The sequence below is a fragment of the Salmo salar genome, chromosome ssa01 (genome assembly GCF_905237065.1).
Source record: "Salmo salar chromosome ssa01, Ssal_v3.1, whole genome shotgun sequence".
NCBI lineage: Eukaryota > Metazoa > Chordata > Actinopteri > Salmoniformes > Salmonidae > Salmo > Salmo salar.
The window spans coordinates 80,942,050-80,966,410 of NC_059442.1; the positions used below are offsets into that span (position 1 = coordinate 80,942,050).

The window sequence follows — 24,361 nt, forward strand, 5'->3', positions numbered from 1 at the left end:
GTGCGTGCAGATGCACTCGCACCTGCCTGCTGCCATTCCTGAGCAAGCTCTGTACTGGTGGTGCCCCAATCCCAATCCCGCAGCTGAATCAACTTTAGGAGACGGTCCTGGCACTTGCTGGACTTTCTTGGGCGCCCTGAAACATTCTTCACAACAATTGAACCGCTCTCCTTGAAGTTCTTGATGGTTCTTAAATGGTTGATTTAGGTGCAATCTTACTGGCAGCAATATCCTTGCCTGTGAAGCCCTTTTTGTGCAAAGCAATGATGACGGCACATGTTTCCTTGCAAGTAACCATGATTGACAGAGGAACAATGATTCCAAGCACCACCCTCCTTTTAAAGCTTCCAGTCTGTTATTCGAACTCAATCAGCATGACAGTGATCTCCAGCCTTGTCCTCGTCAACACTCACACCTGTGTTAACCTGTTGGGGATAGGGGGCAGTATTGACACGGCTGGATAAAAAAACGTACCCGATTTAATCTGGTTACTACTCCTGCCCAGTAACTAGAATATGCATATAATTATTGGCTTTGGATAGAAAACACCCTAAAGTTTCTAAAACTGTTTGAATGGTGTCTGTGAGTATAACAGAACTCCTATGGCAGGCCAAAACCTGAGAAGATTTCAAGCAGGAAGTGGCCTGTCTGAGAAGTAGTGTTTCATCTTGGCTCTTTTTATTGAAGACTCAGGATCTGTGCAATAACGTGACACTTCCTACGTCTTCCATAGGGTCTCAGAGCCCGGGAAAACGTTGAATGATATCGAGGCAAGCTCTGGCTGAAACATTTTATCGCTTTTGGCAAGTGGCCACTCAGAGTACTATGGGCTTAGGCGCGTGTCCGCTTCGACCGAATGCTTTGTTTTCCTTTGTCTGTTTATCTAAACGCAGATTCCCGGTCGGAATATTATTGCTTTTTTATGAGAAGAAATACATAAAAATTGATTTTAAACAGCGGTTGACATGCTTCGAAGTACGGTAATGGAAAATTTTGAATTCTTTTGTCACGAATTGCGCCATGCTCGTAACCCTGATTTAGCCTTTAGGATAGTGTCTAGAACGCACGAACAAAACGCCGCTGTTTGGATATAACGATGGATTATTTTGGACCAAACCAACATTTGTTATTGAAGTAGAAGTCCTGGGAGTGCATTCTGATGAAGACAACAAAGGTAAGAACATTTTTCTTATAGTAAATCTGACTTTGATGAGTGCTAAACCTGCTGGGTGTCTAAATAGCTAGCCCTGTGATGCCGGGCTATCTACTGAGAATATTGCAAAATGTGCTTTCACCGAAAAGCTATTTTAAAATCGGACATATCGAGTGCATAGAGGAGTTCTGTATCTATAATTCTTAAAATAAATGTTATGCTTTTTGTGAACGTTTATCGTGAGTAATTTAGTAAATTCACCGGCAGTGTTCGGTGGGAATGCTTGTCACATGCTAGTCACATGCTAATGTAAAAAGCTGGTTTTTGATATAAATATTAACTTGATTGAACAAAACATGCATGTATTGTATAACAATGTCCTAGGGTTGTCATCTGATGAAGATCATCAAAGGTTAGTGCTACATTTAGCTGTGGTTTGGGTTTATGTGACATTATATGCTAGCTTGAAAAATGGGTGTCTGATTATTTCTGGCTTGGTACTCTGCTGACATAATCTAATGTTTTGCTTTCGTTGTAAAGCCTTTTTGAAATCGGACAGTGTGGTTAGATTAACGAGAGTCTTATCTTTAAAATGGTGTAAAATAGTCATATTTTTGAAAAATTGAAGTAATAGCATATCTAAGGATTTGAATAACGCGCCACAGGATTCAACTGGCTGTTGAGTATGTGGGACGCAAGCGTCCCACCTAGCCCATAGAGGTTAACGAGAGAATCACTGACATGATGTCAGCTGGTCCTTTTGTGGCAGGGCTGAAATGCAGTGGAAATGTTTTTTGGGGATTGAGTTCATTTGCATGGCAAAGAGGGACTTTGCAATTAATTTCAATTCATCTGATCACTCTTCATAACATTCTGGAGTATTTGCAAATTGCCATCATACAAACTGAGGCAGCAGACTTTGTGAAAATTAATATTTGTGTCATTCTCAAAACTTTTGGCCACGACTGTACTGTTAATTTCAACAGTCAATTCTGTTTCGTAGGCCTATAATACATTTTAATTTAGCCAACCATTTCGTACCCTGCTCTGAGTGGGCCCAATGTTTATAGTGCACATGAATGTTCGCAAGACTAATGAAGGAGAAGTTCTGTTTATTTAATTCGTATTTCCTGTGTTATGTCGGAGTTCTGTGTGTCTGTGTCCTATTTAAAAAAAATATTATTTAACAAGGCAAATCAGTTAAGAACAATTCTTATTTACAATGACAGCCTACACCGGCCAAACCCAGACGACACTGGGCCAATTGTGTGCTACCCTATGGGACTCCCAATCACGGCCGGTTGTGATACAGCCCTATGTCTCTGCCATTATGGTTGTGCGTAATAGGAGCGAGCATGGTGCTCAGTGTAACAGAAATATGCTACGTGGCCTGCGCTCCACGCTTTGGGGTCAGAACGTTCAATAAGATAAAATATTGGTCCATGTATGCATGGTGCTGAAATATTAACCATCATTAAGTCTGATTAAGATGAATGTACCAATGTAACAATAGATGTGGAAAATGCCTTTTACATTGTAGAACCAGTTCATTGCTTGTAATTGCCAATTGGGTAATTGTATGGTCCTGGGGGCAGACAGACGCTGCGTCCAAATGGCTTCCTACTCCCTACATAGTCCATTACTTTTGACCACTACCAGTGCACTTCATAAGGAATAGGGTGCCATTTGGACACACCCAGAGGGGGTTACAGACCGGTTTCTAACAGATTAGAGGGATAATCGTCAGAGGACAATGTGCATGAGGGTGTCTGCTGACTCTGATGTATCCATCTGTGTTTGGGTTACCAATTCGACAGCCCCGCCTTCTGTCCCCTCACCATGGAAACCACCACGTCACCAGTCTCGGTAACAGGGACATTAGACACTCCATTACCACTCCATCAGCCCCCCTGGGGCCCTATCATCCTTTACCAATAGACTCAACTCTAGCACAATACTAATACTAATGTTTGCACACACCCACAGGATAAGAGCGCCTGCTAAATTACCTTTTTTGTTTTTAAAAAGTAAAAATGAGCCTTGCTCAGTACAGTCAGCAGATTTTTCACCTAGTCGGTTTAGGGATTCAAACAAGTAACCTTTTGATTACTGGCGCAAAGCTCTAACCGCTATGCTACCTGCCGCTTCTGTGCTGCCAGTAATTTACAGTAACCTACTGGCTACCGTTCCATTTATCATTATTGCATCAAATCTACTGAAACACAAATGCACAGCATATTACTGGAACACTTGTCTACAGTAACATGCTGCATTTCTAGAATTTACAATGCATTACTGGAAACAGTGGTAAGTAAACTGTTGCAGATTTACAGTCCAGGTAGCTGGTGTCAATGACAGGCAGTAATTCTGCCCCATGTATTTGATATACAGTACAGTAGGTATTTCAACACCTATTTTGTCATTTGTATTTCACTGGCCTGAACTACAATTCATGTGGCCTATTTTGTAAGTTTAATAAGAATGCATACATTTCCTAATACAAAAATGAACTTGCAAATAGCCCGCTTAACAATAACAACATTCTCGGTAACATAACCTTCTTACTTGCTATGACTGTGCTATGTTCTTGCACTGACAGTGTCACTGTGGATCAGTGTGTCTACTAAGTTACCAAAATGTAAAAATGAACACTTGCAAAGAACACTCCTGGGTATCAGCCCCTGAACTAGGCCTAATTTGATCAAAATACAAGTAGTTTAAGGGTGGAACTCAGAATAATACCCAGCGGTGTGCTTTGCAAGTTCATTTTTACATTTAGGTCATTTAGCAAGTGCTCTTGTCCAGAGCAACTTAGTCAGTGCATTATACTAAGGTTGATAAGAAAACACGTCATAGCAAGTACAACCTTTCTGTAACCGTTACTGAGAATTTGGTTGTAATTAAGGATACGTTGGCCTTCAAGGTATTTTGTATTTGTAACAAGATACTTTGAGGGATCTTTGCCCATCTCTGGCTAGCGGAAAGTACGTTACTGTAATATTCACAGGAACTTGCCACCAGCATCCAGCAAGTTAGACCAGTAGAGAACAAGTTCTCATTTACAACTGCGACTTGGCCAAGATAAAGCAAAGCAGTGCAACACAAACCACAGAGTTACACATGGAATAAACAAACGTTCAGTCAATAACACAATAGAAAAAGTCTATATACAGTGTGTGCAAATGGCGTGAGGTGGTAAGGCAATAAATAGGCCATGGTATCAAAGTAAATTACAATTTAGCAAATTAACACTGGAGTGATAGATGATAGATCAGTGGTCACTGATCTGTTTGTTAACTTGGCTATCGAAGACTTTAGAAAGGGCAGGATGGATATAGGTCTATAACAGTTTGGGTCTAGTGTCACCCCCTTTGAAGAGGATGACCGCGGCAGCTTTCCAATCTTTAGGGATCTCGGGCGATACGAAAGAGGTTGAACAGACTGGTAATAGGGGTTGCAACAATGGCGATGGATCATTTTAGAAAGAGAGGGTCCAGATTGTCTAGCCCAGCTGATTTGTACAGGTCCAGGAATACAGCAAAGCACAGGCAAAGTCCTAGAGGAAAACCTGGTTCAGGTCTGTTTTCCAACAGACAAGAGACAAATTCACCTGTCAGCAGGATAATAACCTAAAATGCAAGGCCAAATACACACGGAGTGTACAAAACATTAGGAACCGCTTACTTATATTGAGTTGCACCCCCTTTTGCCCTCAGAACAGCCTCAATTCGTTGGGGCATGGACTCTACAAGGTGTCGAAAGCGTTCCACAGAGATGCTGGCCCATGTTGACTCCAATGCTTCCCACAGTTGTGTCAAGTTGGATGGATGTCCTTTGGGTGGTGGACCATTCTTGAGACATACAGGAAACTGTTGAGCGTGAAAAACCCAGCAGCTTTGCAGTGCCTGGCACCCTGAAACCAGTGTGGCACCTACCACCCTGAAACCAGTGTGGCACCTACCACCCTGAAACCAGTGTGGCACCTACCACCCTGAAACCAGTGTGGCACCTACCACCCTGAAACCAGTGTGGCACCTACCACCCTGAAACCAGTGTGGCACCTACCACCATTCAAGGGCACTTAAATCTTTTGTCTTGCCCATTCACCCTCTGAATGGCGCACACACAATCCATGTCTCAAGGATAAAAAATTCCTTATTTAAATCTCTCCTCACCTTCATCTACACTGATTGAAGTGGATTTAACAGATGACATCAATAAGGGATCATAGCTTTCACCTGGATACACCTGTTCAGTCTGTCAGGGTATTCAACTCTCACCCTATGAGGTCTGGTGCCTGCTGGTTTTCTGTTCTAGCTGATATTTAAATTGCACCCACCTGGTGTCCCATGTCTAAATCAGTCTGTGATTAGAGGGGAACAATTTTAAAAAGCAGTGGAACTGGCTTCATGGTCCAGAATTGAATTGGAAGGGTTTATGTCATGGAAAGAGCAGGTGTTCCTAATGTTTTGTACACTTAGTGTACACTGGAGTTGCTTACCAAGACGATATAAATGTTACCGAGTGGCCTAGTCACAGTTTTGACTTAAAATCAGGTTAAAAAAAATCTGTAGGTATTCAGATGTATCCCTTGTTTTTTTTTATTAAATTGAGGGTTCATATAAATGATCATAATAAAATATATTTGGTCATGGAATAACATCTGGGAAATCAATTCTAGACTTTATTTTCCTTATCCATTATTATTAAATAGCCTGCCTAAAATATATCATGAGTCTTGTAAAACCAGGTAGAATTGCAGAAAATTATCTTAAGAAAAACAAAAAATGCATAGGTCCCTCAAATTAAATTAAATAAAGCTGGTGTTGTATTTAATATAGACTCTCTCAAACAATACTACAAAAGTGAATAAGGGGGCTCTGGGGAAAATAGTTAGGAACCCCTGATCTAGAATGTAACGCTCTAGTGGACAAATGCGTTCCTTCAGTACCCCCCCTTCCCCTTCTCTACCACTTTCATGATCGGCCAGTGAAGAGGGACTACTTTGCGAGTAGAAATCAGGACCAGCGTTGAGGAGGAGGTCCTAATTCTTAGGACATGCTCTTTCAGGTTTAACCAATTAAAACCAGAGAGAGAAAATTGACATTCAATAACAGAATCAGCTGCTTTGCATTTGGCAGTAAAGGTTCGAAGGCTCCAGCGGTCCGCTACTGAAGTGTATGTTACCTGTATGTCCTGCAGTAGTTCTTGTTTCCTGCGGCGTATGCTCTCCAACTCCTGTTTCTCCTTGGGACTCAGATCATGAGGCACTGAGAGAGGGAGAGGAAGAGAGAGGGGGAGAGGAAGAGAGAGGGCGAGAAATGTAGTGAAAATTAAAAGAGAGGGAGAGAGAGCGAGCGAGCGTTAAGTAGAAAGTGAGGATAATAGTGCTCTGGGTCACCATGGCAACAGAGCCTACATCCATCAAATTACACCCCAAACTCCAACCCCCTTCTAGCCAACGACTGAGGTGACATACCCCCACATAAACCTTACAAACCAGCCCCCCCATGCCAACGAAGCACTCAAGCACCACACCAAGTACTCACTCACAAGACCAAACCAACCCTCCCAGACACAAGCCTGAACAATATCTGCAATACAAAAATAAGTGAAAGGCAAAACACCACGTGTCCACCCGAGAGAGCGCGCGAGAGAGATGGACAAAGGACACCCATCACACCGTAGGCCAGCTAAGCAGAAGACCAAAATATCAGCTCCCATTTTGAAACATGGACATGAGAATAACATCTCCCTGGTGCGTGCACACACACACACACACACACACGCCCACACACACACACACACACACACACACACACACACACACACACACACACACACACACACACACACACACACACACACACACGAGTCCCAAATTTCATCAGGGGAAGAGAACAGAATGGATTTACATATCAGCTTATGAAGTAATCTCTCATGGCAGCTCCTATCAGGCCAGCGGCATAGTTTAGAGGTCAGTGTGTGTGACAGAACACACTGTCATAGCTCTACTGCCACTGGATGTGTGGTGGCTGCACCTTCAACAACAAAACACACACACTGTTGGCCTATGCCTGTTTACTGACCTTACACTTACACAAACGAGAAAAATCCACGAAATGTACAGAACCACAAGGAAGTCATTTAGGCTACTAACAACAGTTTAGGTCTTCTCACAACAGACTTCAATGTCTTCTACAAAACAAATTGAAATTACCTGCTAAAGTTCTCAATTTTATCCATTGAAGACTGTTGTGACGTGTCTTTTGTACACGTAGGCCTAGTACTCAACTAAGAGGTGTGTATACAGTGCATTCAGAAAGTATTGAGACCCCTTCACTTCTTCCACATTTTGTTACATTACAGCCTTATTCTAAAATCAATCTACACACAATACCTCAATGTATTGTGAACATCACCAGGGCCAAGCTTCCTGCCATCCAGGACCTCTATACCAGATGGTGTCAGAGGAAGGCCCTAAAAATTGTCAAAGACTCCAGCCACCCTAGTCATAGACTTCTCTCTGCTACTGCACAGCAAGCGGTACCAGAGCACCAAGTCTAGGTCCAAAAGACTTAACAGCTTCCACCCTCAAACTATAAGACTCCAGAACAGCTAATCAAATGGCTACCCAGACTATTTGCATTGCACCCCCCCCCCCTTTCTACACTACTGCTACTCTGCTTATTATCTATGCATAGTCACTTTAACTCTACCTGCATGTACAAATTACCTCAATTACCTCGACTAACCGGTGTCGCCGTACAGGTACCCCCTGTATATAGCCTCGCTATTGTTATTTTACTGCTGCTCTTTAATTATTTGTTACTTACATTTTTTACTTAACACTTTTCTTAAAACTGCATTGTTGGTTAAGGAGTTGTAAGTAAGCATTTCACTGTAAGGTTGTATTTGGAACATGTGAGAAATAGAATTTGATAATGACAGCGAAAACATTTTTGTGCAAATTTTTAACAAAAAATGTAATACCTTATTTACACAAGTATTCAGACCCTTTGCTATGAGACTCGAAATTGAGCTCAGGTGCATCCTGTTTCCATTGATCATCCTTGAGATGTTTCTACAACTAGATTAGAGTCAGTTGATTGGACATGATTTTTAAAAAGGCACACACACACGTATATAAAAGGTCCCACAGTTGACAGTACATGTCAGAGCAAACACCAAGCAATGAGGTTGAAGGAATTGACCGTAGAGCGCCAAGACAAGATTGTGTCGAGGCACAGATCTAAGGAAGGGTACCAAACAATTTCTGCAGCATTGAAGGTCCCCAATAACACAGTGGCCTACATCATTCTTAAATGGAAGAAGTTTGGAACCACCAAGACTCTTCCTAGAGCTGGCCGCCCGGACAAACTGAGCAATCAGGGGGAGAAGGGCCTTGGTCAGGGAGGTGACCAAGAACCCGATGGTCACTGACAGAGCTCCAGAGTTCCTCTGTGGAGCTGGGAGAACCTTCCAGAAGGACAACCATCTCTGCAGCACTCCACCAATCAGGCTTTTATGGTAGAGTGGCCAGACGGAAGCCATTCCTCAGTCAAAAGCATGACAGCCCGCTTAGAGTTGCCAAAAGACACCTAAAGGACTCTCAGACCACGAGAAACAAGATTATCTGATGAAACCTAAATTGAACTCATTGGCCTGAATGCCAAGCATCACGTCTGGAGGAAACCTGGCACCATCCCCATGTTGATGGCAGCATCATGCTGTGGGGATGTTTTTCAGAAGCAGGGACTGGGAGACTAGTCAGGATCGAGGGAAAGATGAACAGAGCAAAGTACAGAGAGATCCTTGATGAAGTCCTGATCACTCTGGAGCAGGTTCTCAGACTGGGGTGAAGGATCACCTTCCAATAGGACAACGACCCTAAGCACACAGCCAATACAACGCATAAATGGCTTCGGGACAAGTCTCAATGTCCTTGAGTGGCCGAGCCAGAGCCCGGGCTTGAAACCGGTTTCAGACTATCTGGTACCCGTATCATTTATTTAGTGTTGTTTACATTGTTCCAAATGGTCAGAAAACATATTGTAATCGAACAGCACCTGTTTGGCACACGTAATATGCATGCAGCGCTTGCTCCTTACCTTCTTTTCCTTGATCTCCAGTATTTTCACAACTAGTCAAATTTATTCCACATCTGACTTCCCCTTTACTGCCTGAGCAACCAGTAAACATTCCTGTTTGTGACGTGCTCTGCATCCATTTTGCTGTCACGTGTTACGGTGTTCAGAGTTTGTTATAACCAATTTATTGGTGCGATTAGGATATGCTATAGGTCTGGGCCTATTGGTCACATGCATGCGATGCATACATGTGTCACGTAAAGAGAGCAAGGGTTGAAGGAATGTTTTTCCTAAACAAATGAGGGATTTCGGTAACAGAACTTTTCAGTCAGAAATGGCTGTAATTATGTTGTAGCTTCAGCAACACGGACAGCGCGATACACACTGTTGATGTTCTGTGGTGGTTGCTGCAGCATGGAGAATAGTTTTTTTTAACACCGTGCAGCAAGTATATCCAGGTCCAGCTAGAGACGAAACGGTATGAAAATTTCATATCACGATTATAGTGACCAAAATTATCACAGTTATCAGTATTATCGCGCTATTGTTCAAAATGTGCTGAAAATTTTCAAAAAGTACTGATAAAACATTTGAAATGATTTCAGTGTGTGTATGTTGAAAACCAACAAATAATATTAGCAGCACTATGCACTTTGTGTGCATAAACATTAAAATAATAACATTAAAGATGGCACCATGTGGTAAAAGTTTCCCTAGTGCAGATTGTAATGAACACTACCTTAAGTAAGCAATTCAAATGTGCATATAAAAGCAACACAAGTAAAGCAATGTGCATGTAAGAACAATACAACCATACGTAAACAAATCCAATGTGCAAGTGTTGACATTAAAATAACACAAAATATGTAAACAAATCAAATGAACAGCACTGATTGTATGTCTGTTCTCTCCTTCATAAAGACATAAGGTGCTGCTGGCCTAACATCCTGTAAGTATGCATCTTTGTTCACTTGAGATTGAAATGTAAAAATGTCAGCATATTTTCTTTGTCTGGTTTAAGTAGTGATCTGCGAGGAGAGAATGTGCCCGCTGGCAGTGAACTCTCTGATGGCACGCTGGTTGCTGGGATGCACAAAATCTTCCTGGCAACCCTGGCAAGGTGAGGCAGCTCTGATGCATGGCCCCTCCACCACACCAGTGGATCCTCTTCTGCTGGAATGTGTAGGGCCCCTCCACCACACCAGTGGATCCTCTTCTGCTGGAATGATGGCAGAGAGAGGTAGACCTTGATCTCTTCTTTCCCTCTGTCTTCTGGGGTGGTCGGAATCTGACCCTCTTCACCTCTCTGCTGCCTTGTTGAGGTAATTTTTCTCAGCAACCCAGCCAGGCCTTTCCCCTCTGATGCCACTGTGGGGGTGTTGGAGGTGCTGCTGGGGATTGTGGTTCTTCCCTGACTTGTGCAGCTGTCAGCTTCAAGACCTCCTGGACACAGCGGTCTGTGTCAACTTTTGCAGCCTCAGGCTCATCTAAAAAGCTCCTTTTGAAGCAGGGGTCAATGAAACAAGCCATGTGCATGACTCTTTGCCTTCTCTGTGGATCTGTTGTTAAGGTCTTCTCTCATTACCCTTTTCATCTCCTTGGTCAGGGATGGCTCCGTATCCTTTTCCACCAGAACATCACGGGTGATGTGGTCCAGTCAGGCTTGATGGCTTGATCTGAGGCAAGTGCATCTGTAAACATGCTCAGAGGTTCAAGGAGCTGGCACAGTTTCTCCATGACACTTTTGTTGGAATCCTTGGGTATCACATGCCATGTTCCTCTTTCTCCAGCCAGTGTCGCACAGATTGGCTGCTGTTGGCTGAGGAAACGCTCAAGCATCTTGTGTAGATCCCCATTGGGTCACCACATCATGGATCAGAGCTTTCTGTGGCATGTTGAGTGCAGCTTGCTTTTCTCTCAGTTCTCTCCTTCTCTTCCAGCTCCGTGACAAGCCTTGGACCAGATGACAGCAGGCCTTGACTGCTATGTCAACTCTCTGAATTTTCAGAGCCTTTGAGATGGCCAGGTTCAAATTATGGCCAAAGCACCCAAACCACAGATCTGGGAACTCTTCAAAAGCCTTCATCATGTTGGTTGCGTTGTCTGTGGTTATGCAGACCAGGTCTTTCTTGTTGATCCCCCACTCTTCCAGCATATTCTCAAAAAACTCTGATGTTGTGAGCCGAGTGATCTTCTGAGAAGAACTGCGTTTCCAGGCAGTTTGATTCAAGTTGCCAGTCTGGGGTGAGGTAATGGATAGTAAAGCTGATGTAGGGTTAACCACCCCTGCTTTCACTGGTCCAGAGGTCAGTAGTTACAGCAAACCATGTGCCTTGAGAAACATTTTCCAACGTCAGCTTTAGCCTGGTTGAACAGGTTTGGGATTTCAGTCTTGGAAAATAATGTTTGTGATGGCACTTTGTCGTGAGGCACAGTAACCTCCATCAGCCTCAGAAAGCCAGGCCTCTCAACAATTTGAAATGGCATCATGTCCTTTGCAACGTAACATGAAAGGGCTGCAGTGAGGTCGAGCATTTTTTGATGTGGGTGCATAAGCAGCCTGCCTGTTAAATGATTGTTCGAGTGTCTGTGTCACAACTGTAGATGAGCGACCAGTAGCATCACTGGGTTTTCCTGCTGCATGCCCACTCTGTAAACACAGGAATAGCAAATGTATTATTATTATTGGTGGTGTTACATTATTAACACACACAGTCTATATTCTGTGTTTCATTTGAGTATATGCAATGACCCCATGCACAATTTACATAAATACAAATGAGTCTTTAGAAGACAGTGATAGTAATTGCAATGAGCCCAACAATTGACATAAATACAGGAGTCTTGTGTAGGAGTCTATAGTGTTTCTCCTGTTGGAGCACTTTTACAACCAAGTCGATGACTGACGGATTTTAAATGAACAAAATATGTTGGTTGGGTGACTAAACTACATAACGTGTTATTGTGTGCAATGGGAGAATAGAGTCTTCAGACACACGATGCATACAGCAGCAGAACAACGTGTAGTGTTTTTACAGGAATAGGTAACACTGAAAGCTTCAGTTTACATTATTGACAAGCTATTAGCAAGTTAGACAGACAAACCATGACATTTTCCCCCATTCCGAAGTCCCCACATCATGCATTGAGCTAAAAGTTAACTGACCTTGCATTCGCTATAAAGTAGTGGGTGGTGGTCACGAAGATGACTCAAGAGATTTGAAGTGTTGCCCCCTTTCGCAGCAATTTTTTGTTGTTGCATGTTCTGCAGACAGGGTGACCATCTTCGATTAAGTTTCCCTCAGTACTCTTGTAAAACCCAAAATACAACCACACTTCAGATTTGATCCTCTTAGAAGGCTGAAAAATCTCCCGAGCGCTGTCACTGCCTTCCGCCATGTTCTCACACAACACAAACCCCACGTTGCATGCTGCACCTGCGTCAGACTGTTGCTAACTCCGGTTGATGCTGGAGAGTATTTACTGTGAGTTTTTCAAACCGCTGTAATCAAACACAGTTTTAATGATAATTAAAACTTGAAACTGTAATACTCACCATCAGGAATTTTACCATGGTTTATCTTGAAACCGGTAACCGTTTCATCCCTAGGTCCAGCACAATCAAATCAATTGCGGTCAGACTCCCCTCTAGTCAATTGTGTGTCTTAATTATTTCATCAAAAAGTTTGCTTAAAGCGTCAGACAAGCTCAGTGGATATAATTGATTTGATTAAAGCACATAGGATGTGTCTATATATGGAAAAATACACATTTAAATAATGTTGACCAATCGATTGGTCGAAAGAACAGACAACTCTTGGTTGACCAATACTTTTTTGTTGTTGTCGGGGACAGACCTAGTACACACATTTGACATTTAGCAGACGCTCTTATCCAGAGTGAGTTACAGTAGTGAGTGCATACATTTCATACTTTTTCCCCCCCTCTCCATACCGTCCCCTAATGGGAATTGAAACCCACAACCCTGACGTTGCAAGCGCCATTCTCTACCAACTGAGCCACACACACACACACACACAATTTCTCCTCAGCTTATACTATAGTTTTCCTACCCGAGTGAGTTTGTCTCTCCCAGTCCTCCCACTGTTCCCAGTATAACACCGGTCCAGAAGCAGCTGTCTCCTACTAACCCTTTATTCTGTCCACCAGTATCCAGACCCCACTCTCTAGCCTGGTCTACTGTGCCAGTAGACGTGCAGTTCCAGTAGCAGAGAGTTGTGCCAGTCCAGCCCAGCTCAGTAAAGCTCACCGGTATTAGCGAGTCTCACAGTTAAGAGTTATGCCTGAGTCCAGTCCAGTCAAGTTTAAATATAGTCCAGTCCAGTCTTAGTCCTTGTCTAATCCATTCACACAGTAGCAGCACTCTCTCAATAATATAGTCCAGACTTCTCTCCCAGTACAGCAGACCAGTATTATTAGTTCTTTCCCAGTATAACCCAGTTGTATCCCAGTGCAGTCCAGTACCAGCTGTATAACCGACTGTCCCAGTCCCTCTGAGCCCTCCTGCACCCGTCCGGCCCTCCAATCCTGTGGTGCGATACTAAAATAACCAACACGGCCCCCCTCTCTCCTCAGCAGCCGGGCAGACTCTTTAACTCTTAACCTGCCAGGCTTACCGTCTGTCTGTCACTCCACCACACTACAGGCTCCTAATCCAACACAGAGAGAGACACAGAGAGAAAGGAGGATGACAAAGAACAAGGCAAGAGGTTAGCTGCTCCACCACACCAGAGAGAGGGAGAGAGGGAGAGAAAGCAAGTGTATGAGTGTAAGCCAGAGGAGTGTTCAGCTCAATCGCTTACCTTTTGTTGAAAGATCACTGACAGGACAGGGGGGAAACCCTCCCAACTCCTCCCTCTTTCCCTCCAAACATTAGGCCTATACATAGTCTCCACCCTGTGGACACACACAGGCCTAGAGAGAGATAGAGATATCTATCTGTCTGTGTGTGTGAGATTCTTCTCTCTGCTCATGACTGTCAGATTGTACACCAATATCCCCCAGCTCTGAATATGATCTCCGACTTATAAACAGAACCATCATGTAACAAGGGGTCCTCTGTTCCACAAAATTGCATGAATGTGAACACCCACAGCTCATATGAACAGTGGGTGAATTATTCCATTATCTATTATTTTTTCATCAGGCAACATGAACAACTTGCCCTCCAAGAGACGCAAAAAATAATAACTAATTAGTGGTGGTCGGCGCTGTTTAAGATGAGGATTATTTTTATATGAGCATGACCGTCATTCATATTCCATTCACCCAGCTCAATGTAACATCAATAGGTTTAGGCTACTACATGATACTTTTCCCTGTACCCATCATGAGGTTGCTACAACCTAGCCTATGCATGAAAGTTCACAACGTACGTAGCTGCACAGGTCGAGAGAAGTTTGAGTCATCAAGGTGGAAAGACAGTGACACATTCAATACCGCCTTGCACACTCCTGCCTGCATCGAGCTGATCTAGGGTGTAATCATTAGTCCAACAGTCGCAAATTAGCTTCTGTTGGAGAAACTCGGGTATGTTTATCCCCGTTTCGTTCCTTTTAAGAAAAAAGTTTTTCAACAGAATCGGTGGAATGAATACACCCCTGATCACACGCAAATCACTTCCATAGCAGCCACATAAAAACAGTATGATCACTTTGCTCGTTGTATATATCTACACACTCTCCTCCTCTCACCTTTTCCCTTCACTTCTGGAATTCAGCACACAACAAATCAGCAGTCTGTGACCAGGAGAAAACAAAAACTTTCCAAATCAAACCTTCATATCACAACTGCTGCTAACGCACAGCCGACATCGTTGTCACGTCAAAGTCAACATAGTTCTAGTAGCTATCGCGTTAGTAAACTCGTAACAATCATGCAGTACAGTGTACAGCCAGAAAGCCTTTTAGCAGTTACACAGGCGGGCCCCAGTGGCAAAACATTAATACAACCAAAAGCTTACCTTGACTTGGAAGAGTTCCAGGGTTGGCTAGTCATTGCCAGCTAGCCAACATAGCATTCCTCTCTGTTTGAGCCGGGTGTTTGAGTAGGCTAAACTAGCTATCTGCATTCACTAGCTAAGTGAAAGTTTTAAAAAAATACAACCAAATCGCTTTCTCTCCCTCTCTGAAGAAATTAATTTGTTCAAAACTGTTCAACTATTGTTTCTCTCTCTTTGAGTCAACTAACATTACTCACCACATTGTATGGACTGCAGTGCTAGCTATCTATAGCTTCTGCTTTCAGTACTAGGTTCATTCTCTGATTCTTTGATTGGGTGGACAACATTTCTTTCAGCATGAACTGACCCTCTGATAGGATGGAGGACGTCCTCCGGAAGTTGTCATGATTACTGTGTAGGTCTATGGAATGGGGTGAGACCCATGAGCCTCCTAGGTTTTGTATTGAAATCAATGTACCCAGAGGAGAACAGAAGCTAGCTGTCCTCTGGCTACACCATGGTGCTACCCTACAGAGTGCTGCTGAGGCTACTATAGACCTTCATTGCAAAAGTGTGTTTTAACCTGTTTAGGATAGGGGGCAGTATATTCACGGCCGGATAAAAAAACGTACCCGATTTAATCTGGTTATTACTCCTGCCCAGAAACTAGAATATGCATATAATTGTTTGATTTGGATAGAAAACACCCTAAAGTTTCTAAAACTGTTTGAATGGTGTCTGTGAGTATAACAGAACTCATATGGCAGGCCAAAACCTGAGAAGATTCTATACAGGAAGTACCCTCTCTGACCATTTCTTGGCCTTCTATAGCCTCTTTATCGAAAACAGAGGATCTCTGCTGTAACGTGACATTTTCTAAGGCTCCCATAAGCTCTCAGAAGGCGCCAAAACGGGGAATGATGACTCTGCAGTCCCTGGCTGAAAAACAGTAGCGCATTTGGAAAGTGGTCGATCTGAGAACAATGACACGGGCGCGCGCCTGCACGTGAAGACACCATTTTCTTCTTTCAGTCTTTGAACGAAAACAACGTCGGAACAACCGGTCGGAATATTATCGCTATTTTACGAGAAAAATCGCATTAAAAATTGATTTTAAACCGTGTTTGACATGCTTCGAAGTACGGTAATGGAATATTTTGAATTTTTTTGTCACGATACGCGCCGGCGCGTCACCCATCGGATAGTGTCTTGAACGCAAGAACAAAACGCCACTATTTGGATATAACTATGGATTATTTGGAACCAAAACAACATTGGGTGTAAAGTAGAAGTCCTGGGAGTGCATTCTGACAAAGAACAGCAAAGGTAATCCAATTTTTCTTATAGTAAATCTGAGTTTGGTGAGTGCCAAACTTGGTGGGTGTCAAAATAGCTAGCCTGTGATGGCCGGGCTATCTACTCAGAATATTGCAAAATGTGCTTTCACCGAAAAGCTATTTGAAAATCGGACACCGCGATTGCATAAAGGAGTTCTGTATCTATAATTCTTACAATAATTGTTATGTTTTTTGTGAACGTTTATCGTGAGTAATTTAGTAAATTCACCGGAAGTTTTCGGTGGGTATGCTAGTTCTGAACGTCACATGCTAATGTAAAAAGCTGGTTTTTGATATAAATATGAACTTGATTGAACAAAACATGCATGTATTGTATAACATAATGTCCTAGGAGTGTCATCTGATGAAGATCATCAAAGGTTAGTGCTGCATTTAGCTGTGGTTTTGGTGACATTATATGCTAGCTTGAAAAATGGGTGTCTGATTATTTCTGGCTGGGTACTCTCCTGACATAATCTAATGTTTTGCTTTCGTTGTAAAGCCTTTTTGAAATCGGACAATGTGGTTAGATAAAGGAGAGTCTCGTCTTTAAAATGGTGTAAAATAGTCATATTTTTGAAAAATTGAAGTTTTGGGATTTTTGAGGAGTTTGTAATTCGCGCCACGCCCTATCATTGGATATTGGCGAGGCGTTCCGCTAGCGGAACATCTAGATGTAAGAGGTTAATGAATTATTTTGTGATATATTTAGTATAGTTTTATCTTAAAAGAATCACTTAATGTTTCGCTATTTTTATTTTGCTGAAATTCACTGAGGAGGCTGGTCCTCCCCTTCCTCCTCTGAGCAGTCTCCTATTGCTCAATGTGTGCTCTTAGGTTGGACTGCTGTGAGTCCATTAGCTACAGTCTCTGATATAAATCTGCAAAGAACCTATTAAGTCCTGGAAAAACCTGTATACTGTAGGCCTAGAAGCAGTTTGAAAATGTTATGGAATAGTATTAGTATTGATACTGTTATTCAGCCACTGGGGTCCCCCTCTCCTCACTGCACCACTGAGCTCAACTCAAGTTAGGTGAACTAGATATGCATTGGTGACTAACCTTGCCTGAAACCTGAATACTTGTGTTAGTGCTCTGATCTGCTAATTGCTCATTAAAGGTGTTGTGTGCCATGACTGAGAGGTTCCCCAATCACTGCCTAAATGGCACACACAAACTCATGTGGCGAGCTTCATGGTCTCTCTCACACACCACCCCCACCCCACCCCCCAGGTCTGATACTGAGAAAGATGAAGCCAAAAGGGAAAAAGAGAGGGACGAGAGTAGATAGAGTGGAGAGAGAGAGACTGGGAGAGTGTCAATTGGTTTTATACTCCTATAGCCTCTCTCCTACATCCTCTCCTCACATGCTTTTGAAAATGGTCAACGGAAATCGAGGAGTGGGAACGTGGAAACAAGTGCAATTGTATGAAATGAGACTCTCCTCCACTTGCGCATCATCAACCAAATAATGTTAACAGGGGTGGAATTACAAAATCAATGTGTAAAGTCATAAAAAGACAAGTAGCTAGATGTGCAAGACATTTTATAGATAAAAGTATAAGTATGGTATCATTTAAATGTGTGCATGCTTTTCTCCTTCGAGAAAACAACAGCCGATTCAAAGGGGGTGTGGAGGATTTAAAACACTTCTGCGGTAGTTGCTGGGAGGATACTCTTGTGCACCTCTGCTGAAGTAGGCAGGGATTTGTCTGCCAAAGAAATCTTTGAGCAGTCCGCCTAAGCTTTAAAAAAAAAAAAAAAAGGAATGAATACATTTTCGGGATGGAAAAACACTTTCAGTGTAAACTTAAAAATTACTAAACCAGATATAAAATGTATGCAGAAAAGATAAATGGACCTATTTTTTTTATTTTCATAATATAATCTTTGAGAACTAACAATCACCAAAATAAAAGCTAGACATCAGGGAATTTGAAAATTCACAAAACAATTAATTTAACAGTATTGATTGTTATTAAGTTCGAGCAAAAGAACACACCATTAGCAATTGAAGGAAATTGTCTATAAAACAGCACAATTTTCTCTCAGCTCCATGGCAAAGAAATGCTAAAAAAAGATATACAAAATGGGGGCCTTTAAAATGTTCTCAGCCTCCCGAGTGGCGCAGTGGTCTGCAGCGCAGTGCCACTAGAGATCCTGGCTCGAGTCCAGGCTCTGTCGCAGCTGGCCACGGCCAGGAGACCCATGGGGCGGCGGGTAGCCTAGTGGTTAGAGCGTTGGACTAGTAACCGAAAGGTTGCAAGATCAAATCCCCGAGCTGACAAGGTAAAAAACAGTGGCCCAGTGTCATCTGGGTTAGGGGAGAGTTTGGCCAGCAAGGACGTTCTTGTCCCATCGCACTCTAGCGACTCTTGTGGCGGGCTGGGTGCAATGCATGCTGACACAGTGTTTCCTCTGACACATTGGTGCAGCTGGCTTCCAGGTTAAGCAGGCATTGTGTCAAGAAGCAGTGCGGCTAATCTGGGTTGGGTTTCAGAGGACGCAAGGCTCTCGACCTTCGCATCTCCTGAGTCCGTACGGGAGTTGCAGTGATGGGACAAGACTGTAACTACCAATTGGATACTATGAAATTGGGGAGGGAAAAAAAAATATTCTGTTCTCTAAAATTCTTCCAACAACCATGCACATTGCCTAACCTGAGCCCCTTTTTGATCAATATTTTTTTTTTAATTTTTTTTAAAAAAAAGCTGAGTAGATAATCGGAGGAGGGAAGTGTAACAGTTTAGCCTCCGTCCCAATCCTCACCCCAACCTGGGCTTGAACCAGACATTGCATAGATGATAAAAGAGAGTAGCGGGGGGGGGAATGCAAATAGTCTGGGTAGCCATTTGATTACATGTTCAGGTGTCTTATGACTTGGGGGTAGAAGCTGTTTAGAAGCCTCTTGGACCGCTTGCCGTGCGGTAGCAGAGAGAACAGTCTATGACTAGGGTGGCTGGAGTCTCTGACACCAGACATAGGATGTAGGGCTAATGGGGGCATTTTGGATTGGGACACTCACTGGGCAAAACAAATGTCAGGAGTTCTCACTTTCTGTCTGTCTGTCAATTGGGAAAATACATTGAATCAGAGCGTCATATAGGACAAAGCAAACCACTCACCAGTGGCAATGTTGCACACAACTCACACACACGTTGACAACTGTTTACCAATACAAATAAACATTTGATTGATTAAATTGACTCCTACCACCCCACACAACCTTTAACAGAAGAGCATATCCACAACGCACGCACAAACAGCCTTTAAATGCAAACTCTTTGTATCCTATCATTTTAACTGAATCAATGGACCCTTTCATCATATTTATAGACAGACTCATTATGAATTCAGTGTTACACAACGCACACATAGCTGCATGGCCTCAATTCAGTCAGCTAAATGAACCTATTGTTCTAAGATCGTCTGGAAATTTGCATAAGAAGGAAACCAGATTATAGACCTGTTGCGCTGCAGACTGGGTAAATTAACTTTTTAGCCAGTCAACTTGAAAACGTACAGCTAAAACATTTAACTAACAGCCAACAGAAACAATGTAGCAAGAATTTAGATGAAAAATAAATAGCCTACAAGTATTAACTGTTTATAAAGCTAGGGCCTACATCAAATAGCCTCAGCTAGATAACGTTAGGCTAATTAGGTCGGTCGCTACTTACCCACTCCGTCTTCCGACTTCAGAACCATCGTGTAGCCTTTCTGTAAACTACGAATCCTTTCAAAAACTTTACAGATTGCTATTTACGTAGCACCACTTTATTTGATAGCTCAGATTATAAATATTTTGGGGGGAATAACTTTTTGTAGACTTTCTGTCTTCAAATGTAACAGCTGTGAATTGACTCTGAACTGGGGCGTCCCATGCGGTAGAAATGAGGCGTGGTTTAGGAACACTTGCTAATGGATAGCCAATCAGATGCTTTGCTCTACCGAGAAAGAGGGAGAGAGAAGGATAGAGGTGAGAGTATACAAGGACAGAGAAAATGATAGACGAGAGAGAGGAAGAAAAAGAGGAGAGAGTAAGAGGGAGAAAAATGGGATAATGGAGGGAGAGGGTTTTAAAGAGCAGCTGTGTGCTTGAATCAGAGCTTCATTCACTAAGTTTGGCCACAGAGAGAGGAAAACAGGATATGCTGAGAGAGAGAGAGAACCGGGGAAGAATATAGTCATACAGAGCATTACATGATATGCCACTGATATCTGCAGAACCAAGGAGAAAAGTTACTTAAAATAAGGTATACATCGGAATATATGAGTGCCTTGCACTGAATTTCTTGACATTTTATTGTGTTATAAAGTGGGATTCAAATTGATTTAATTGTCATTTTTTAGATAAACAAAAAATGCATAACTAAAATATAGTCGTTGCATACATTTTCAGCCCCTTTGTTTAGGCAAGCCTAAATTAGTTCAGGAGTAAAATTTTGCTTAACAAATCACATAATAAGTTACATGGACTCACTCTGTGTGAAATAATACGGGTTGACATTATTTTTTTAATGACTAACCCTTCCTCTGTCCCCCATACATCAAACAGTATTGAATTTGAATTCCAAGCACAGATTCAACTACAAAGACCAGGGAGCTTTTTGAATGCCACTTAAAGAAGGGCAGTGATTGGTAGATGGGTAACAATAACAAATCAGACATTGAATATCTCTTTAAGCATGGTCAAGTTAATAATTATGTTGTGGATTGTATATTAAACCACCCAGACACATCAAAGATACAGTTGTCCTTTTAATCCCACTTTGTAACACAATAAAATGTGAAGAAATCCAAGTGGTCTGAATGCTTTTGTAAGGCACTGTATATATTATTAGATATAAGCCTCTGAAAGGAATATATTTCAATAGCAAATCTGACCTTTCTGCTTAAGGAGTTTATCAGTAAAATTATTTAAACCATGGTGAATGGTGATTTTACCACAGTGGCAGGAGAGGGCAAGCGCTAAGAAAGAGAGAGGACTGAAAACACCTTCAATGGACGTTTTTATTGAGCATGGTTTTATTAAGTACAGGAATAGGCACTAGATAGGCTTACTGTTCTTCAAGCTCACTGTTAAATTATATTTGGTGAGTTTGTTTTAAAACAGCTACATTTGTGTATGCATAAATGCGGCACACAGTGGAGAATGTCAGGTTCTATGGCTCTGGGTAGAGCAGGCAGAGTGAAGAATAAGCAAATTGGCATATGATGTACACACCAGAAACTGATGGTTCTAAATAGTACCAGATAGGGGTTATTTGGCTTGTAACCAAATCAGAACCCTTTTTGGTGCTACTGAATATAGAACCCATTTTTAAAAGTTATATAAAGAATCATGCTCATGCGATTCTAAATGGAACCTGTATGGTGCTATAAAGGACCATTTCCCAAGGTTCTATAAATAACCATTAAAAAAGGTTCTATATAGCACCAAAAAAGGGTTCCGTTATGGTCACATCCCAATTTGGGGCTATATAGGGAATAAAATGTATCAGAAGTTCTTTGTAGATCCTTTTCAAGAACCATACAGGGTTTTTTATTCTGGTCAGCCATATTATATTGTTAATATTCCATCCATGTTATTATTATGTTCATTGACAAGTTAAATCAGGTGAGCAACCTCTGGAACAGCTGGGAGTCCCTGAGAAGATAATTGAAAATGTAAATGTAAATGAAAACCACTGTCTGATTTAGTCAACCATTCTCACTTGACACAAGGCCATACCTGAGTCTTCCAAAAGACAGTTTCATTGTCTATAATCATATATAATGTGTAAAAGCATAACACAACACATTAGATAAGCTGGAATGACACAATCATGCATGGTTGTTCAAAAAGAGCTGTGAACAAACTATGCCCCCAAACAATTGAATGAGTTGCCTCCCCTTACATTTAATTAACATTAAAAGAGCAAAGAACCCTTTTGTGAACTGTTGTATTTGTTACATGCACCAAATACAACAGGTGTAGATCTTACCGTGAAATGCTTACCTACAAGCCCTTAACCAACAAAGGGGGCTACTTTGAAGAATCTCAAATATAAAATATATTTTGATTTGTTTAACACTTTTTTGGTTACTACATGATTCCATATGTGTTATTTCAAAGTTTTGATGTCTTCACTATTATTATACAATGTAGGAAATAGTACAAATAAAGAAAAATACTTGAACAGTAGGTGTGTCCAAACTTTTGACTGGTACTGCATATAATTTAGTATGAAAAACTAATAAAAACAAAAAATATGAAAAGAAATGAAGATAAAAAAAAATAAAAAATAAAATAACACCATAAAAGAATAATAACGAGACTATATAGCACGGTACCGAGTCAATGTGCGGGGGTACAGGTTTGTCGAGGTAATTTGTACATGTAGGTAGTGGTAAAGTGACTAGGCATAGCTAATAAACAGCGAGTAGCAGCAGTGTAAAAACAAGGGGGGAGGGGTCAATGCAAATAGTCTGGGTGACCATTTGATTAATTGTTCAGCAGTCTTATGGCTTGGGGTTGAAGATGTTAAGAAGCCTTTTGGACCTAGACTTGGCACTCCGGTACCGCTTGCCATTCGGTAGCAGACAGAAGAGTCGATGACTTGGGTGACTGGAGTCTTTGACCATTTTTGGGGGCTTTTTTGGGGGGCCACCGCCTAGTGTATAGGTCCTTGATGGCAGGAAGCTTGGCCCTAGTGATGTACTGCACCGTACGCACTACCCTCTGTGGGGCAACCAACCTTACAGTTGGTTGCCGAGCAGTTGCCATACCAGGCGGTGATGCAACCGGTCAGGATGCTCTCAATGGTGCAGCTGTAGAACCTTTTGAGGATCTGGGGACCCATGCCAAATCTTTTCAGTCTTCTGAGGGGGAATAGGTATTGTCGTGCCCTCTTCACGACTTTCTTGGTGTGTTTGGACCATGATAGTTTGTTAGTGATGTGGACACCAAGGAACTTGAAACTCCCGACCCGCTCCACAACAGTCATGTCAATGTTAATGGGGGCGTGTTTGGCCTTCCTTTTCCTGTAGTCCATGATCATCTCCTTTGTCTTTTTCACTTTGAGGGAGAGGTTGTTGTCCTGGCACCACACTGCCAGGTCACTGACCTCCTCCCTATAGGATATCTCATGGTCGTCGGTGATCAGGCCTGCCACCGTTGTGTCAGCAGCAAACTTAATGATGGTGTTGGAGTCGTGTTTGGCCACGCAGTCGTGGGTGAACAGGGAGTACAGGAGGAGACTAAGCACGCACCCCTGAGGGGCCCCCGTGTTGAGGATTAGCGTGGCAGATGTGTTGTTGCCTATCCTTACCACCTGGGGGCAGCCCGTCAGGAAGTCCAGGATCCAGTTACCGAGGGAGGTGTTTAGTCCCAGGGAATTTAGATTAGTGATGAACTTTGTTGAACACTGAGCTGTAGTCAATGAACAGCATTCTCACATACAGTTAAAGTTGGAAGTTTACATACACCTTAGCCAAATACATTTAAACTCAGTTTTTCACAATTTCTGACATTTAATCCAAGTAAAAATTCCCTGTCTTAGGTCAGTTAGGATCACCACTTTATTTTAAGAATGTGAAATGTCAGAATAATAGCTGAGAGAATGATTTATTTCAGCTTTTATTTCTTTCATCACATTCCCAGTGGGTCAGATGTTTACATACACTCAATGTGACGATCATCGTAAAGAGGAGACCAAGGTGCAGCGTGGTGAGTGCTCATGATACATTTATTTTAACTCAGAACACTAAATCAAACCAAGAAACAGAAAATGAATGTCACATTCTGCAGGCTAAACTGAGCTGTACAAAAACAAGA

General features: G+C 42.2%; 1 protein-coding gene across 3 annotated transcripts in view; it reads right to left on the reverse strand.

Annotated features, from left to right (window-relative positions):
- The window catches only part of cyth1b (cytohesin 1b), a 58,684-nt gene that overhangs the window by 18,481 nt on the left and 15,842 nt on the right, over window positions 1–24,361 (reverse strand). The window contains exons 1-2 of one of the 3 annotated variants that reach the window (XM_014213444.2): window positions 20,223–20,547; window positions 6,341–6,423 (exon numbers count right to left, since the gene is read on the reverse strand). In XM_014213444.2, coding sequence (XP_014068919.1) covers window positions 6,341–6,423; window positions 20,223–20,250 — 111 coding nt within the window. In that variant the 5' untranslated portion in view covers window positions 20,251–20,547. Of the gene's footprint in view, window positions 1–6,340; window positions 6,424–13,316; window positions 13,801–20,222; window positions 20,548–24,361 lie in introns of those variants that run through there. The other 2 variants (XM_014213450.2, XM_014213439.2) reach the window with 2 other exon arrangements.